This window comes from Myodes glareolus, chromosome 16 (assembly GCF_982192425.1).
Source record: "Myodes glareolus chromosome 16, mMyoGla1.1, whole genome shotgun sequence".
Classification (NCBI taxonomy): Eukaryota; Metazoa; Chordata; class Mammalia; order Rodentia; family Cricetidae; genus Myodes; species Myodes glareolus.
In genome coordinates, this window is record NC_142041.1 from 32173957 (window position 1) to 32192666 (window position 18710).

General features: G+C 37.8%; 1 protein-coding gene across 3 annotated transcripts in view; it reads right to left on the reverse strand.

Annotated features, from left to right (window-relative positions):
• Positions 1 to 18710, reverse strand: part of Unc13b (unc-13 homolog B) — a 204638-nt gene that overhangs the window by 78434 nt on the left and 107494 nt on the right. For 2 of the 3 annotated variants that reach the window (XM_048419904.3, XM_048419903.3), the window contains 2 exons: positions 15155 to 15389; positions 1572 to 1886 (listed from right to left, as the gene is read on the reverse strand). In XM_048419904.3, coding sequence (XP_048275861.1) covers positions 1572 to 1886; positions 15155 to 15389 — 550 coding nt within the window. Of the gene's footprint in view, positions 1 to 1571; positions 1887 to 3880; positions 11909 to 15154; positions 15390 to 18710 lie in introns of all 3 variants that reach the window. The other variant, XM_048419901.3, reaches the window with a different exon arrangement.

The window sequence follows — 18710 nt, forward strand, 5'->3', positions numbered from 1 at the left end:
ACCCCCTTCCTTCTCCTTTGTTCATGAAACAGTTCATAGATACTGGGAGGCAATGAAACAAGAAGCAATGGCAAGGGCCCTGAGTCAACCCCAAGTGTAGAGATTAGATAGCTAAGACCTAAGAGGATACAACAGGAGAGATGAACGAGTATTCATGTGAAGGACTTCACCTCTACCAAGAGCTCAGCCCTGACAATAGTAATGTCAGGTTCAAGATCTAAAAAAACCAACCTTTTGGTGGGCCATCGACCCAGAAGAAGGCCTGGTCCAGACCTAAGTCTCTTAGGCCTCTTCATTATTAACTGAAGCACAACAGATGACTAAAACCTGAGAATGGATCTGAGCATTATAGTATATGCCTATAATCTCAGCAATCAGGAGGCTGAGGCAGGAGCTTAAGTTATGAGACTGTAACCAGCATGGGCTATAACATAAGACCTTATCTTATAAAAAGAAAGAAAAACAAGCAAAATAAAAATAGGGAAAGAGAAAAAGCAGCTTTATAACAATCTTCAGGAAGATCCATGATTCATCCAGCCACCTGGCATTAACTTTCCTGGTCTCTTAGCTCTGTGATGAGATCTAGATGTCTGAAAATCTAAGCCATCCTCTTAGCATTCTATCCTAGTAGTTTTCATCTTGGTGCAGGGGCAGGATTTTGTCCTTGGAAAACTATCTAACAGTGTCTGGGCACTGCTATTAGCATCTTCTGTGTAAAGGCCAGATAATCAAACAAGTGCCTAAAATGAATACAGCAGTTTCTCATAATTATTTTCCCAAAAATATCAACAATACTAAAATTGAGAGACATAATATGCCCAAACCTCTCAGCTATTCTAAACAGGTTAGTTCAGGGTATAAAAAGAACACTCAAACTCTATACTAAACTTTATTATATAACTATTAAAAGGACTACTTTTAGTTATTATTGACACCGTATTTAGATAAGGTCTTGACGTGTAGCTCAGGTTGGTCAAAAGCTCCTGACCCTTTGCTTCAGCCTCCAGAATACTAAATTACATTAGTATTTAGTACTAATGTAAATGTATTAGTAATGTAATGTACTAAGTGTACATTGCACTTGGCCAAAAGACACATTATAAAATTTTCTTTTTATGGATACAAAATGCCAAACACACTGCTAAACCATGTACAATAACTTTTTAATTACAAGCAGATGCATTAAATCTGTCAGTTCTTCCTTAATTCTTTTCCTCAGACAGGGTAAAACAGAAATAAATATCAATATTCACAAATAAAATTAAAATATGAATAGAGTTGGATACAGCCAAGGAACCCTAAGCAATAGTAACTAAAAGATCTGTGGGACTCAGGCCCACTTTCAGACTCAAAGAATGCATCTGTGGGATCAAGGTTACACACTAAAGAAGTCCTAGTGCACCTGCACCTCAGTAACACAAGTCCCTCAAATATTTTGGGGATTATATCAAAACTCAAAGGAAAACCAACTTAACCATGATTGCCACCCTACCTAGATGCAAGAAACAAGTGAAAGTGTTTGTATTCAATAAGAGATATAACAGGTATCATGTGAGCTAGCCATCACCTACCTTTCCTGGGGTCCTAGGGCATGGTCCTTATGTAGCACCAGATCTGGAAGAGGGTGAGTTGTGGCATCTTCTCTCACCTCCTTGGATTCACCTGTTTTCCCCTTCTCTGATTCACATGTCACCTCCAAGGTTTTTTCTTGTTCTCCCAAAACAGCCTGGCCATCTTTGGAGAGGCTGCCATAGCTATGGCTAGAATGAATGGAGTCCCTCTCCCGCCGATCATCATCTTGTTCATGATACTGGTCTAGTTCACTCAGTAGAGAACTTCCTTGACTCACATTACAGGAGGAGCCATACCTGCTACTGCTGGCAGGGCTGTAAGAATGAAAAGAAAGCAGATTAGTAAATAAATGCAAACCAAAACCAGACCAAAAATACAGATACACTAGGGAACTAATAATTGCATGAAGCAGAAATAAACACAAATAGGAGGTTCCTGGGAAGTGAGGGCAAACATTTCAATCTAGAAAAATTGTTCTAGACATTCAGCATAACCACAAAAGGAAAAAAGACAACACATTAAGCTCTCTGGCACCACTTAAACTATGACTTCAGTTATGACTTCAAAGAATATTTTACTAAATTGCTACCTGTCAGTAGAATGAAGAAATAGTAAAATGACCTATTATTTATTTATAAAATGCTAGTCAGTCTTCTAAAGAAACTTTTCCAGTGGCTGTGATTAAAGTTTTCCAAATTCCACATAGTAAAGTACAGTAAATGAGCTTCACCCCCTTCTATTACTTAATAAAAAGTCCTTACTGATTCATCTACAATTACAATGCATGTGCCTGCACCTTAGCAAAACAGAAAGGCATATTCCTTAACCCTGCAGGATGGAGTATGGAAGCAACTAGGTGATGAAGATCAGGATTAAGAAATTCTGCAGGGAATTCTACAGGCCTCACCAACACAAATGTAATAGTGATACCCTCAGTGGTATGGTAAATATCCCTAAGATAAATCTATCCATCTGTAGCTGAGTCTCAGGTCTAGAGGCTCAGTTATACATAAAGTGAACTATGTCCAACTCCTCTAAATCAGGACTATATGAAAGTTTTCTATCTATGAAGGAAGGCCAGTTCAGTCCTCTCTCCATCACCTGAATTCCCATGCACAGAAAGAAGTGTTCCATGCTACGAGAGTTAGCAGTTGTAGCTGACAGTAACTATGATGGTGGCAAGAAAGGCAAACTAGTGAGAAGAACATTTCAAGGCACCCCCTGGAACCCTGAAGCTCATCTTCCAAGGGAAAGATGTCAGTCAATCTTAATGAAGACAGATGGACTTGGAAATGAGTGAGACCAGGCCAGCCTATTTGGACATCTCAATCCTAAGTCAAGAGTTCTTGTTTTCTTACTAGTAGGTATCCTGCCGGAAAGCTTTTATGCAAAAAGAATTGATTTTATTTTTCCCAGGGTCAAGTCTTTAACTTAAGGTCTTATAATTACCTCTGGTTAGATTAAAAGAAAGCATTGATGTTTTCCAAAGAGATTCTCCCAATGGGTACTCAATTACCTACTATTTTCAGACTGATTTCTGACTTTTCAGGACATATTAGCAGAACATGTATCAGGTCAGGGTTCTAAGTAGATCAGTATGTTCTCTCTGTCTGTCTGTCTGTCTGTCTGTCTGTCTCTTCACTGTTCTAAGTAGATCTAATGCTTTGGGTATGTTTGGGCCAGAGTTTAAAGTAGCATTCCTAAACTATACTTGCAGTGTTTATGCTCAGAGGCAATCGTAGCAACCTCTACCGATGTACCTTGTTCAGTGCTCCTAAGTCATCTTTTGCAGTTTGTATTTTACTTTATACCTTCACAGCCACTGGGGAGACATCTTAGAAGACTTAGAAAACCAAAGCAAACCACAGCTATTCCCATCTACTGTAATATAGATAAGCTATACTGTATAAGCTATACTGTAATATAGATAAGCTAAGTCCCAAAAAAGCATCCTATCTGGCTATACAATTATAATTAATAGATACTTAAATGCTCGCTGCCCCTTCCTTTTTCTTTTCTCCATTCCATTTGATAAAAGACAAAATAAAATAAACTAAGTAAATATTCTTTAATTTATGCTAGATGCTCCCTGTTCACTAAATGAATCCTATTTGGCACTAGAAAAGTAAGAGAAGGAAAACACCACACATTAGATTTTGTCACTTAGCTACTAATTAACATGAAGCTTAGGTGTTAGGAACGACACAGGATGGACCAAAAGTAAGCTATGATAATCTACCACTAGTCATCTGCATCATAAATGGTCAATTCCTTAAAACCATTTATGATGCCTGGTTTCAGAACAGGCCTTTTGTTGGTCACTGGTTCCTTGACATCCTCCAGAATGACTAGCTGCCCCACATTCAAAGCAGAGCCAGTGCTAGCAGATATCTCCTCTTCTTGCTTTTCTGGCTGAAGTAGCCCAGAGATATTGCAGTGTTCTTCCTTGTATTTCTCAGAAGGGCAGGCAGATCCAGACAGATCACTGTTTGTACCCCAATGATCTCCAGATGCTGGAATTTCCAACTGCCTTTCCACTTCCCCAGATCTTGAGAGCCCATGAGTACAGTCCCTTGGCTTGTCCTCCAACTGTCCAGGGGTTCCAGAGGACTGAGTATAGATGTCAACTGGTTCAGGATTAGCACTAGGTATTTGAGAAGACTCTAAAACTTTGTTTGCCTTGCTGATAATAAGGTCCTGATCCCTGCTAACAACCAAAACTGGAGGAGAAGACTCTTTAGGCATTTGCTCAGAGGCTCCTTTACTTTCTTTTGACCACGGAAATGAAAGATTGAGTTTATTTCCTAACACTAGTTTTGGATCATTTCCCAGAACACCCCCTCTCCCCTCACTAGCTCCTTCAAATAAAGTGGACAACTTCTTAAAACTTGACATTAAGCCAGTCTCGACCGCCGTGTTACCAGATGAGCAAGAGGGGTTAAAAATAGAACTCAGTGTCTTCCCATGGTCAGGAGTAGATGGGAAGTGAAACTTTGGCCAACTGGCCACATTTGGGATCTCAAAACGTCTTGCCTGCTCTGTTTCCTGAGGGGCTTTAAGTGGATCTTTTTGCCCATGAAGTATACTAGAATGTTCTTCGGTACAAAGCACAGGTTCCTCTTGCAAAGAACAAGAGAGATCCCTTTGTATTTCCACTGTAGTATTCCCACTGACTCCTGTCTCATCAAGCAGCGAAGTATTGGTTTCTAGAGAAGAGCTTGCAAGCCCCAAGAATTCTTGGCTTGTGTCAATCATCTGTATTTCTGGCTCTGGTTCAAGAAGTGGTTGGCTTAAAGGAGGAATCTCTTCAGCAACACAGGCAGGCTCTGGCTGTAGCTGTGTTGGAGAAAGAATATGTTCTGCTTCCAATGATGCCTCTGTGTCTGTGCCCTGCAACATCCCCATGTCTCCTTCATCACTCAAAGATAATATTCCTTGTCCCATATCATCCTCTGAGACAGAAGATGTAGCAAGTGCTTCAAAACCTGGGGATTCCGATATATTTTCAGGAATATTATTTTTCTCTATTTCAGGTATTAGTTTAGGGTTATCCATTAAGGTATCTGATTCTGTCTTTGCACCAACCATAGTCATGCTATAGCCACTGAAAGCAGATTCTGAATTGAGTCCTGCAGAGGCAGCTTGTCTATGCAAGTTTTCTGGAGGTACTGATCCTACAGTGTCTCTGGAATAACCACTTTGAAGGCATGAAGTAGATACGGATGGTTCTTGTTTATGTGTCTCTGGTTTGGGACTTCTGAAAATTCCAAACAATTCACTTTTGAGGGACTGAGATGATGCATCAGAGGAAAAAGAAAAAAAGGAATTTTTCTTTGGAGATTTAGGGGTAGAAAAAAGTCCAGAAAGAGTCTTAGGCTGTTCAATTAAACACCCAGAAAAAGATTTTACTTTGGTTACAAGTCCTGAAAGCATTTCTACATTGGAACCTAATACTGATCTGTCTTCTAATTTATCTGCATCTTGGTTCTGGAAGAGCCCTGCATGCCCTGGCTCTGGAGAAGCAGAAGGTGAATCCAGGGTCTGTGTTGAAAGACTATCAGAGGCATTCTCCAATGGCAAGTTCAATGGGTCAGTGGTAAATCTTTCATTTTGGTGTTCAGTACAAACATCTAAATCATTGAGTCTTTCAATCAAAACTTCACCATGAGGAAAAGGCTTAGCCTCTGAGTTCTCGAGGAAGGTTTTCTGGTGGGAAGCTTCTTCTTCATGAGGAGCTACCCCTAGGGCTTGTTCCTGAAATTCTGATAAAAGAGGAACAATGTTGTCTGGCAACTGATTCACTTGAAAATCAGAAACAGTTGCTCCTTCTGCTCCTTCCTTACTAGAACTCACTTTTCCCTGGGTTTTCTCTATAAGCTCATCTGCAAGGGAGGTAGTTAGCTTAGTGGTGCTGTTAATGGACAAACAAGGAGCCACTTGCTCTTCATGAACTGCTTTTTGGACTATGCTTTCTTTATGATCATTAGAACCTTCCCTCATTGTGTCTGTACCGTCTACAGAAACAAATGGCTTCTTACAGGGCTGGGCAGCCACTGGAGCAACAGTTGAAAAGCTTTGCTTCTCCTCAGAGGTTTGCTGCTTCTCATCCAAAAAAGACAAGCTAAACAAACTGAAAGCAGAGCTGTTTCGAGAGGCATCCTTCTTGATGCTTAAGTTAGTGGTGGAGAAAAAGGAAGGAAGTGTGAATAGCCCTTCTGATTGAGATTTGGCCCTTGGGAGAGCTGCAGGGGCTTTGTTTTCAGATTTTTGAGATCCAGTTAAGAAAGAAAATATATTCTTTCTGGTTGGAAGCTCTTGTTGGGATTGAGATGTAGCAGCTGAAAATTTCCATTCTTTGTTAGGAAAATGATACTGTTCATTTGCATTTCTTCTGCCCAGAGGATCAAAAGACTTTTTATTATTCCTTGGAACTTCTATTCCTACAGATACAGCATAAGTTCCTTTTGAATAGCCTCTGGGAGACTCTTTGGGACTACCTGTTGAGACAGGTGAACTTGCTGGCTGCTGTGCCTGATGGTCTCTGAAAGGTACCTCTTTTTCATTCAAATCATCACTCTGCATCTCCCTGGTTGATGACTCGTTTAGCCCACTGTCATCAACAGTGGTCTGTTTGTTCAGACTTCTAATTCTGATCTTCTTTTTTGAGGAAACTGATATAGGAGGAAAATTTCCAGTATCCTGATTCACTAGATGCACAGGGTTAGGACTTGACTGGTCTTCATGCTCATCAGTCAATGAAGAAACAGACCTATTTTCAGTTATCTGTTTGGGAGACACATTAGTTTTAAAGAAATCCCCAAGGGTACCAAAAAAATTTGAAACACCAGAAGATTCTTTTTTTCCCTGAGATAAAATCTTTCCACCTTTATCATCATTCTTTTCCAAGTTTGACAATTCTTCCTTTTTCACTTGGGTTTTAAAAAGGTCCAGAATTCCAAGAGCCTGTGTTTCATTTGTCACTGGACTTCCTGAAGACTCTTCTTCCAAACCAAAGAGTCTCAATGCAGTCCTAAGCAAAGTTTTCTCAGACTCTTTGGAAGATGGGTCCTGCAGAAGTTCACAATTTTTATGTTCATCCCTACTAAGCTGTGGTGCAAGAGGATTTGAAATAGACTTTGCTGTAATAATTTTAACATCCTCTACATCTATTTTAGCTTTAAAAGTTGTTTGGCTTACTTCAAAATTAGATTTTAATAAACTTTCTTTCTTCATCTGACCATTTTGCCTTATGTTGTCAGTAAACTCTTGTTGCTGAATACTGGATACTGTTAGCCTCTCCAGATCCTCAGGATGACTTTCTTCTCCCTTTGTGGAGTTACACGGAAACTGTTTACTCAAGATTAGGGACTGAAGACCAGCACATACGGGCTCAGCTAATTCTGGTTGCTGATCTACTTTCTGCATGACCAAAGCTTCTACAGATTCAGTCTTGTCAAAATTCAAAGTACTTCTAATTAAGGCACCCAAAACAGAAGATACAGATGTCAATTTGTTCAATGATGATGTATCTTCTTTTTGTGAACTTTTAGTCACACTTTCTGGATGAATTAAAAAGGATGTTTCTTCAGAAGACGGCTGAAGCGAATTGAGTCTGGAAAGGTGAGCTGATGACTTTTTAACTAAAGACCAGTTCGTATTTCTCTCTATAATTTGGCCTCTATTTAAGACACGATTGCTCATAGTTACAGGTTTGTTTCTGAGATCCAAAATATACTCAAAACCTTCCAAGCCATCAGATGTCCCTGCGAAAGATCTGAAATCTCTTTTAAATTTTTGAGAATTATAGCCTGAAAAATCTAATGGTTTATCCCTTTGATCAAAACTTGACTCAAGTACTTGAGAAAAGGCTTCTAGGTTTACATACAATGACCTCTCACTTCTCGGCAAAGTTATAGATAAATCAAGAGGATCTTCAAATGGTTCTTCTTCAACACACCATATTAAATCATCTTCCTTGTCAAGAACTTTAAGACTATGGGTAGAAATAATGCTTTCATCTAGCATAATACTTGGGGGATCATCTGTTTGTAAATTATAATTCAAATATTCATGATAATAATAATCAGGTATAAATAAATATACATACTGCCCAGTAGAATCAGTGAGAAGAGAGTATATATACTGACCATCATGAAACATATAATATCCACAATTCCCATCCTCTGAGGGACACCAAACTCCATGTTCAAGACATGATAACCACTCCTTGTACTCATAACCAAAACTTGAAAAAAGAAAGTTTTCATCCATTCTTATTGATTCTTGCTCTTGTAGAGAGTACATAATTTTCTTATAATCTGAAGAGTAACTTAAATCAACGGGCAATTCTTCTAGTGAATTCTTGGTCTCATTAACTGGAAGATAACCAGAGTTTCCATATAATGAGTTGGTTGCCCACATATCACCTCTTAATAAGTAACCTTCATTAAATGCTAACTGGTCTGATGATTCATATGGTAAGTCATATGAAATGACACTGTTTGGATTTGTGCCCCACTCAAAGATATTTGCATTTTGATCTTTTTGGCACAAATTTATTACTGGGTTTTCTGAGTCAGGCCACAAGAAAGCATCTGCTGATGGAAATGTGTTTGGATTCAACAAATGATAAACTGGTTGAAGTCTTCTGGAGTTTTTAGAGAAATCTCTTATATCAGGATACAATTGAAAACAGTCCTCATCAAATTCCTGATAACGGTTTGACTTACTTAAAATGTTAGTATTAAATACCGGTGAACTTAACTTGTTTGACCTTTCAGGAAGTTTTGCTTCAAGAATATGGTTTGCTGTTGACCTTTTAGCCAAAGATTTCTCTAAGAGACCCTGTTCAGTGCAATGGAGTACGTTCTCAGAAGAAGGGCAATGCTTTTCACTCTCCTGGTTTTTCCATGTAGGAGGGCAAAGATGATAATCAACCCAACCATCAGATGATGGGATGGTTTCTTTCAGTAATGATGAAGACCTTTTTATGAAGCTAGACGTTTCATTGTTTTCAACCTTGCTCCTCTGGTTCTCAGAAGTCACACATGAATCAACAGGGACTTCATCTGTGGATAAATGCTTACTTCCATCTAATTTTTTTGTGTCATCTAAAGATATGAGCTTTGATTCATTTGGATTATAATCATTCACACTATTGTTTGATATCAAACCAAATAGTCCAGAGAGTAATGGGCTTGAGATATTAATCTTGTGATGGGAACAATCATTTTTCAGATTGGATTCTTGTTGACTAGGCATGTTTTCTAGAGAAGTAAACATGTTTAAAAGGCCAGAAAGGAAGCCTCTTTGGATTTCTTTTTTAGAAGTTTTATCTTTGATTTCATCCTCATTAATGTCATTAACCAATGTGGATTTTGAGATGGCAGAAATAAGCTTCGGTGAAGACTCTGGTATCAAGGGAAATGCCACTTGTGTAAGAGTCTCAAGTTCTTCTGGGAGCTCTAATGTTACGTGTTCTTTAGGTACAACTTCAGGGTCAGCTCTTTCATAGTGCTCCACTGCTGCATGGCTGCTTGGGTTCAATTCTTCTAACCTCCCAAATTTTCCAAAATCACTATTAATATTAGAAGGTGAGTTAAACCAAACTGTATTATGTTTTTCATCTTCAGAACAATGTATTTGGTCACTTTTATTAAATTCCTCTATGCTGCTAAATTTCTCTGGGTCATTATGAATATTTAAAACTGAACTAGACTTTAATGAATTAAGTTCAACATTTTCAGGACAATTTATTTGGTCATTCTTATTGAATTCCTCAGGACTACCTAATCTTTCTAGATCATTATGGCTATCTGGAAATGGACTAGATTTTACTGAACTACGTCTGGTATCCATGTGGCTATTTTGTAGGCTCTCAGTACATGCTACTGAGGTCTGAAGACTCTGGTTATTAGCAGTAGTATGACTGTCAGTGAGAGAAAATTTAAACAAAGGAAAAATGCTTCCTTTCTCTTTAATATCCTGATGCTTTTCAGAATGGCTAAGGACACTGAAAAATGGAATACGTAGTTTTCCGCTAAATGAAAATGAATGTCCATCTTTCTTAGCACCCTTTTCCTGTTCATCTTCCTCCAGCTTAAGAATTTTTACAGATTCTGACAAAGTTTCCTTTTGATGGGTCTCAGGAGAAGTAAATAGAAACTGGCTAAATGATTTTCTGAGTGGCTCAAGGAGATCATCATCACTACTAACTTTGTTTTCCTCTAATGGCTTTGCAGAAGGCTCTTGATTTGCAGGGGTACTACCAGCTACATCATGATGCCCCCTAGTATCTTTGGCACTTAGTTTTTCTTGTTCTTGTAACAAAGAAAGATCTACACAAGGTTTTCCTTCCAATATATTCTCAATATCACCTTTCTTACTTGTACTACTAGCTATGTTTGAAGGTTCATTGGCCACTTGTAAGGACAGCAAATCTTCCCTTACTTGCATCTGGAGATCTGTAGTATCTATTTTACTTCCACTTACAGCAACAAGACTTCTACTCTGGTTGTCAAAAATGTCCTTCCTTTGATCTGACTCTGAACCACACCCAACAAAGTTTTCCCTCTTCAGTGCTTTGTTACGGTCTTCATTTTTGTTATGGTCTTCCTCTTTCTCAGAAAATATCTTTAATGGATTCAGCATACTGAAAACAGACTTCATAATTGAACTCTGACCCTGTGGAGCTGAGTCCTTTCTCACAGTTTCTGTGCTGTCCTGAAGGCTTACACCTTTAGTCTCATCACCCAGGTGCTCACTCTCAGAGGTTCTGCTATGTCTGTCAGCATCCTTATCATCAGTTGTTTGAGAGGATAATAACGACTGCTCGGAAAGAGTCTTCTCTAATACTGAGTTGGGACTGGAGCTAGTTCCCAAATTAACTGTCTCTGTTTGATTAAGAGTTTCTGTTCTCTCTGGAACTAAATGAACCAGTTTTTCCACAGAGGTTGTAAGATGTTTTGTGCCAGAACCTACCTTTCCTGTTAGTGAACTGAATAAAGAACCCACAGCACATTTTACTCCATTCAGCTCAGGGAAAGATACGGCCTTGGCCTTGGCATTCTGGGTAACAATTAAAGGTGTCGTTTGATCCTCAGGTGTTTTCCGTTCTGCATTATCAACAGCAGTGTTGTGTTTGTGTGGTTTTGTAGTTTTTGAAAGGGAACCAAATTTATTAATCTCTTCTTCCTTCTCTGCTAAATATTCTGACACTGTTTCTACCAAACACTGAAGCTCATCCATCGTGTCAGCGTAGTTCCCTTTGGGTCCCTCAATAGAGGAAGGGGTCATATCTTCCATGGAGCATCTGGACAAATTTCCAACTGCATTTGTATCACAGTTCATCCTTTGTAATGGCAATGCTGAATGTGCCACACAACAGTCTTCAGAAAAGTCTCCCATATGATGGACATTGGATGGACGCCATGTTGGCGACATGGTTTCCTGCTCATCAGAAATGGGGGAATCTAGAAGTTCTTCAGAAGTACTGCTGGTAGAATCTTCATAAATATCTAGTGGAGTAAAATCAGTGACAGAGTGGTTAGAGCCAGAAGAGTTTCCACGGTTCCTTAAGCAAGAGGGAAGACCACAATCACGGCTTTCTGAGCTCACGTTCCAGGTGCTACTTTTCACAAATCCATTTTTGTAAGGGAACAAAACTGTACAGTTCAGTTTCTTCTTTTCAATGTGACAACAGCCAGAATTATCAGTATCAGGGTATGTACATTTAGGATTAATCTTGGTATTATAATGCCATCTTTCATTATCTTCAGAATATGTGCATAAGAATTTTTTTCTCCTTCTATCTATTGTGTGATATTTCTGAGGATATCTGGAAAATGTAGGTGCTTCACACTTACAGTCAAAATTAAGAGCAGCAGAGGAGTCTGTGTGCTTGCTCTTGAGAGATATCTTTCTCAAACTGTCCTCTGGCTGTTTTTGGTGGTGGTGGTTCTTCACAGCTTTTGAAAAGGCTCTTGATTCTTTTACCTCTATTTCCTTCAAATTTATATCACTGTTTTCTAGAAAGTCTTGTGATGTTTTCCCATTCATCTCATATTTATTTTCTTGCTCTTCATAATTAACATTAGAAAAAGCTGAAATAATCCTAATTTTGTCATTCTTAGCCTGCCAGTCTTGTCTGAGGTAAGAAGGTAAAATTGGAGGAATGAGAGAAATGAAAAAGGAGAAACAGAGAAAAGGAAGAAATAAGTAATAAGACTGAATACCTGCTTATTGAGTTTAGAACACTAAAACTCCAATACAGTTTAAAAAACCAAACTGAAAAAAAAAAAACATGAAAAGGAAATCCACATATCAAGGAATCTTGTGCAATACAGAGCTTTTCTCATAAGAAAAACAACAGCTTTAAGAACAACTTTTAAGTTCACTTGTTACCATTTATCACTGCTATTTTCTCAGTTTCTTTTATTTTCTGAGAAACAAACAAAATTTATAGTTATATTGATATCCACACTGAATATACAATGCCCAAGTTTGAACTGTTAAGTATACACAAGAAAAAGTATTAAAAGATTCCAATGAATAAAAGAAAATCTAAATGTTAACTTGCTGAATGTTATATTTGAGGCTGTATACATAAGATTATAGCCAAATGTGTATCTTTTAAGAAGAAAAAAATATACACATCCCAAAAATAACTTTCAGCTATCATGAGTATAACACCAAACAAGCAAATTATTTGAAGCATTGCAATTTTTTGTCTGTGAAATCTAAAGGCTATATAGCATTGAGGACATAAAGATAAAGGACTATCCTTCCCCTAGCATGCACAAGGCAGAAATTTCAATTCTTGGCACTGCCAGAACCAAACAAATAAGCAAAAAGTACAAGCATTCATTCAATAAACCATTAAGGAATGGTAACCAACTTCTATAAGATTCTGAATATTATTTCATTTTAGATTCAGAAGATTGAAAACTAATGTTATAGTTGGTATATAAGAAAACTTCATTGACAATACTTTCAACATTGACAGTAAACTGGCACATGATATTTTCTAGCAGGAGATGACCTTTTAAAGCTCCAGATAAAAAATCACCAGTGTACAATTGGTGAAATGGAGGTAGGGTGAGGTCATTCCTATGATCTGGTGAATTTTAAAATTCAAAATTATCAGCTAAATTGGAAAGGTTTTTTTAATAACTAATACTTCACCAGTAAAATAAATGATTCAAGCAAGAATCAATAGATGTTAAAAATTATTGGTAAAATTTGTTAGGAAAATGCACTATAGATGTAATCCTGGATATTAATTTGCTATAAATGAGAAAGAGTATGGGGATCAATATAGCATATACTAGATTTCTTTACCAATATATTAATTAAAGTATCCCTAACATTAAGATAAAGTACATATTTCCTGGTGAACTAAAAAGAAAATAGCACCCTATCTAGTATTTCTACGAAAAATGTTTAAACTGATTCTAAACACAAAGAAGCAATCAAATAAGACCAAATTAAGAGCTTGATTCCTCAAAAAATGTATCTTACACAGCTAGAGAAAAAAACACAAAGAAATATTGCTAAATTAAAGGAAACTAAAGAAACAGGAAAATTAAGCATAATGCTTCATGATTCTTGACTAGAGTTATCATACATCAAAAGAAAAAATAGGGGCTGGAGAGACAGCTCAGTGGTTAAGAACATTGGCTGCTCTTCTAGAGGACCTCAGTTCAAATCCCAGCACCCACATGGCAGATCACCATTGTCTGTAACTCTAGTTCCTGAGGATGCAACACCTTCACAGGTATTTATGCAGGCAAAAGACAAATGTGCATATAATAAAAATAAATAAACCATTTTTAAAAGGAAAAATACTATTTTTAAGAAGAAAAACTACAAGACTGAGTTTCATCATGAGATCCTGATTCAAAACAAAATACAATAAAATTTTGAAAAAGGAGCAATGCGCACAAAGAACAATGGGAGAACTGGAGAAATTATTTATGTATTAGACAATGTCACTGTATTATAAAATTTCTTAGTATTATCAGAGCACTGAAGTTATGTAAGGTAAGTCCTCTTTTCAGAAGCTATGTGCTGAAGTACTTTCTAGTGATGTAACAAAATGCCTGCAACTTACTGTAGATGTCAGGAAAAATAGCACAGTAGATAGAAAAATATTTTAGTGATCATGAAATCAAATAAGTGTGGCTACATGTTAACACAACTAATAAATCTAAGCAACAAGTATACGAGTATTCATTTTATTATTTCCCCAAAGTTAAAGTTGAAAATATTTTTTTTAATTATTGGAATTTAAATTGGGAAATGGGGAGGAGCACAAAGGTATGATTTTCCTTTATACTCATAATATGTTACAATAGTCTACAGAAGAACACACAGAATATAACAGTAGGAAGAGAACTAGGAGACAGGAAGGAGATAGGCTGGAGAAAGACCATGGGTGTGCTTGGGAGATTCTTCACTGTCATATTGTACCTTAATTTATTTAATCATAAATATTGTGTACTTAAGAAATTAATAAAATGAATTAAAATAAAGTTCCAGCAAAAATACCAAATCTGCTATAATGAGACTAAATTGGTCTTTTTAGGAAACTTCTAGGGAAATACTCAAGCAGGAAAGAGTACTCAAACACGTATATTGGTCGCTTTATTTGTTTTAATCTTAGTAAATGGTTTGTCAAAATTACTAATCCAGGAAGGATAGAACAATTTTTTTTTCTTTTAGGTTTTTCTTGTTGTTGTGCTTTTTTCTTTTTTTCTTTTTTCTTTTTTTTTTTTTGGAGACTGGCTTTTTCTGTGTAGCCCTGAAACTCACTCTGTAGACCAGGCTAGTCTCAAACTCAGAGATCTGCTTGCCTCTTTTCAGCAAACCACCCCAGGTGGGCATATCCTCACAGATAGGATCACAAAGACAAGCATTCCTACTGGAAACGTCTAAATACAAGTGTGTGGGAAAGAGACCAAGAACCTACATTAAAATGCCTTTAGTTTGGCCTGTCATACTGCTACACTTCCACTATCACCTCCATCAGAACGCCAGCATCGTGCCTGTCAGTTGCTATCACAGGACCTGGATCAATACCGACCTGAGTGCCCGACGCTCTGGATAATCAAAGTCATAACTCTGCATAGAATCATTGCAAGAGTCCCGGGAACTGCCTTGAAGAAACAGCTGCTGTGGCAATCGCACTGGCACAGGGAACTGGTGCACAGAAGCATTGGGTTGGGAAGTTGTATGGTAAGGAGGTGGGATGCTATTGCTGGTCTCACTGCGATAGTCACTGTCTCGGTCATCAACGGCACTGTCAGGGTCTTCAAAGGCTGTAGAAAAAACAGACCAACCACCCAAGTTTTATGTAATTCTTCAGAACATTTCCTGCTTCGAACTTAGGTAGCCATATTCTAGAAGCTTAAGAGTAAAAACTGAGCTGTACAGAAGTCCAGTGACATCAAAAACACATGCAAAATAGTCTCTCTCATTATCAAATAAGAAATGGAAGTTTCATTTTATTGTTGATTCTTAGAGGAACACCTAAATTGCATTTTCCCAGTGCAAAATTCTCTGGAAGTCTGCTTCCAGTTTTCTAGCTATCATAATTTAATTGAGCTCTGCTTTGAAATGTCTCACATATACTCTGCGTCTCTCTGATTATCAAAGGGGAAGGAGCAAAGGGTAGAAATGCCTTTTCCATGTCTTAGAAGAAAATAAATTTTAATTTAAAATTGGTCAGGAGTTTTCAGCTTTTAAAATACATGGGCTGAGTCAAAGCATTATCAGAATCTGGTCCTAGAAATCAGGAGAGCCAAGATCAGGGCTTTCAGGTCTAGTCAAAGGCTCAAAATGCAGTTTAAGAACAGCAGAAAAGTCTTGCTGTAAGACAATTCCTATCAAGAGTCTGTAATCTGTGCTCAGAATTCCCACCCTGAGCACTGGCTGAAAGAAGGAAACCGTTTGCACTCTCACTGACAACGCATTCACATTTCCTGAGCAGCAGTGTTCAAAAGTAGTTTTGTTTTTCAAACCAGCAACTGGTTTATCACAAATAAAAACTGTGTTTGGGAAGGAATGAATCTAAGAGTATGTAAACTACATTATAGAGAAGTCATAGCTGATAATCATACAAACATGATTAACAAGGTCCCACATGTTCTTTTTTTTTTTTTTTGCCAAGTGTTTCTATTTGGCTCACCATGAAAAAAAAAAAAAAGGAAAATTCATCATTCCCAAATGGAAAGACTTTTAGCATATAATGGGCATCTCATATTAATAATTTTGAAAGATAATCTTCATAGCAGTGTAGGCTTCAGAAATCTCCCCAAAAACTAGAACATCAAACTTTTACTAGGGCAGGAAATCTGGACTTGTGAACACACAGCAGAAACGGCAAAGACCCAATGAACTCAAATACATAAACAAAAATCAAGACAGAACTGATGAAACACACAGCTGCAATTCCAGAACTTGCAATGTAGTGGCAGGAGGATTGGGAATTCAAAGCCATTCTCAGTTACATAGCAAGTTCAAGACCAGCCTGGACTATGTGAGCTCTGTCTCAAAAAAGTGAAAGAAATAGAAGCATTAGCCAGATGAACTTAATTTTGGGTTTGGGCAAGGATATTCAGTGAGATATAACATTTAAAAACTGGTTTTCATTAAAAATAAGAAAAAAAAACAAGCAATGATAAGGAAAGAATTCCTGGGCTTCAGCGTTAGTCTATAGGTAACAATTCCACACAAACAAATGGAAGCAAGAAAGAAATATATTTGAGCACTGAAGTCCAAATCACCTTTGTGAGTACAGCTGGGGCACAAGGGTGAAACGATCTTGTGAGTCTTTTCTATTGAATTTAGGGTGAAAAAGTGAGGTTGGTGTTAGGGACACCAAGGGCTTCTTAGGATAAAATTGCACTTAGTTTATGGTAACATATGAACACTTAAAAAATTTTTAAAAAAAAACTGAGAGAGAATGTCATCAAACTACAGTAAAACATGAGAATGACAATGAGACTAGACTTCAAATGGTCAAAAATTACTGCTTACACTCAACAGTTAAAACAAATCTGTTGAAACTCTGTGTGGTGGCACCCACCTTTAATCCTAGCACTTGGGAGTGGGAGGGAGGCCAAGGCCAGCCTAGTCTACAGAGTGAATTCATGGACAACCAAGGCTACAAAATGAGACCTTATCTTGGAAAAAAAACAACAACAACAACAAAAGTGGTAAAGGTTAGAAACTGGGAAGGGCAAAGCATTTGACTTTAGAAGCATTCTGAAGACACATTAGGAAAAGAGACTTGGAGGCACCGTATTCAGACTTTCATATTCTTTTCATTCTGAAGACTAGAAATGATCTAGAAACAAAACCAATATGCCACTCAGACTTAGTTCTTTCTGAACTCACAAAAGTAATTCTGAGGAAGTCAGTATTGAACTACCCATGCATATAGAGGAGGGAGCGGAGGTCAAGTCTCCCTGAACCGTGACAAGAAGGATATTAGTATTTAAACTAGAAAATCTTTTAAGTTTTTAGAGGCCACAAAGACAACCTATTGAGGCAGAAGGAGGAGCTTAGTCAGAGGTAAAATCTCATGTGTCAAAGCTAGAAACTATTGGTTGCATCTGACCAAGTACTCTTAACTGCTCTACTTTTTTTTTTTTTTTTTTTTTTGGACAAAGTTTTTTTTGTATAACAACCCTAGCTGTCCTGGAACTAGTTCTTGTAGACTAGGCTGGCCTTGAACTCACAGAGATCCACCTGCCTCTGCATCCCAAGGGCTGGGATTTAAGGCATGTGCCACCATTGCCCAACTCAAATGAGATGGCTCAGCTGTTAAAGGCTAGACTCACAACCAAATACTGAATTTTTACTCAAGGAAGTTAGTACATGAGAATACCATAAGCCAGGCTATATATCACTCAAAAGAAGGAAGTTCACAACTGAGAAGCCAAGGACAGTGGCATTGGGATTTAATTCTACTGCATGGACTAACTTTGTGGGAGCCTGGTTTGTTTGGATGTTCACCGTTAAAGACCTGTATGGATGGGGGGTGGGGAACCTTGGACTTCCCACGGGGCAAGGAATCCTGACTGCTCTTAAGACTAAAGAGGAAGGGGGAGGTGGGGAGGGGGAGGTGGGGAGGGGGAGGGAAAAGGGAGGCGGGGAAGAGGTGGAAATTTTTAATAAATAAATAAATAAATAAAAGTTAAAAAAAAAAGAAGGAAGTTCACTTCCTGATATGGAAGGAAGGAAAGCTTTATAGAGATGTAGGTAAGTAAGAATGGAGGAGGAAGGGAATACCTGCTGGAGTTCAGATAAGAAAGATGGCATCATAAAAAGATATATTTATATACATATATATGATATGTATATGTGAGACATATGTGTTTGTGTATATACATACATGGAGTGAAATTTCATTTATACTCTAATAGATAAAGTTTGCCTGAGGATCAGAAAAGTAAAACAGTCACACTGGTCAGCCTTACAGACCAGGCAGCAATGACACACACCTTTAATTCCAGTAACCACACTAGCTTGCCTTAGAAACCAGGTGGTAGTGGTACACGCCCTTATAAAATGGGAGGAGACAGCTCTCAGGTTCAGTCTCATTCTGAAATTCCTGGAGGCAGGATCACCATTTG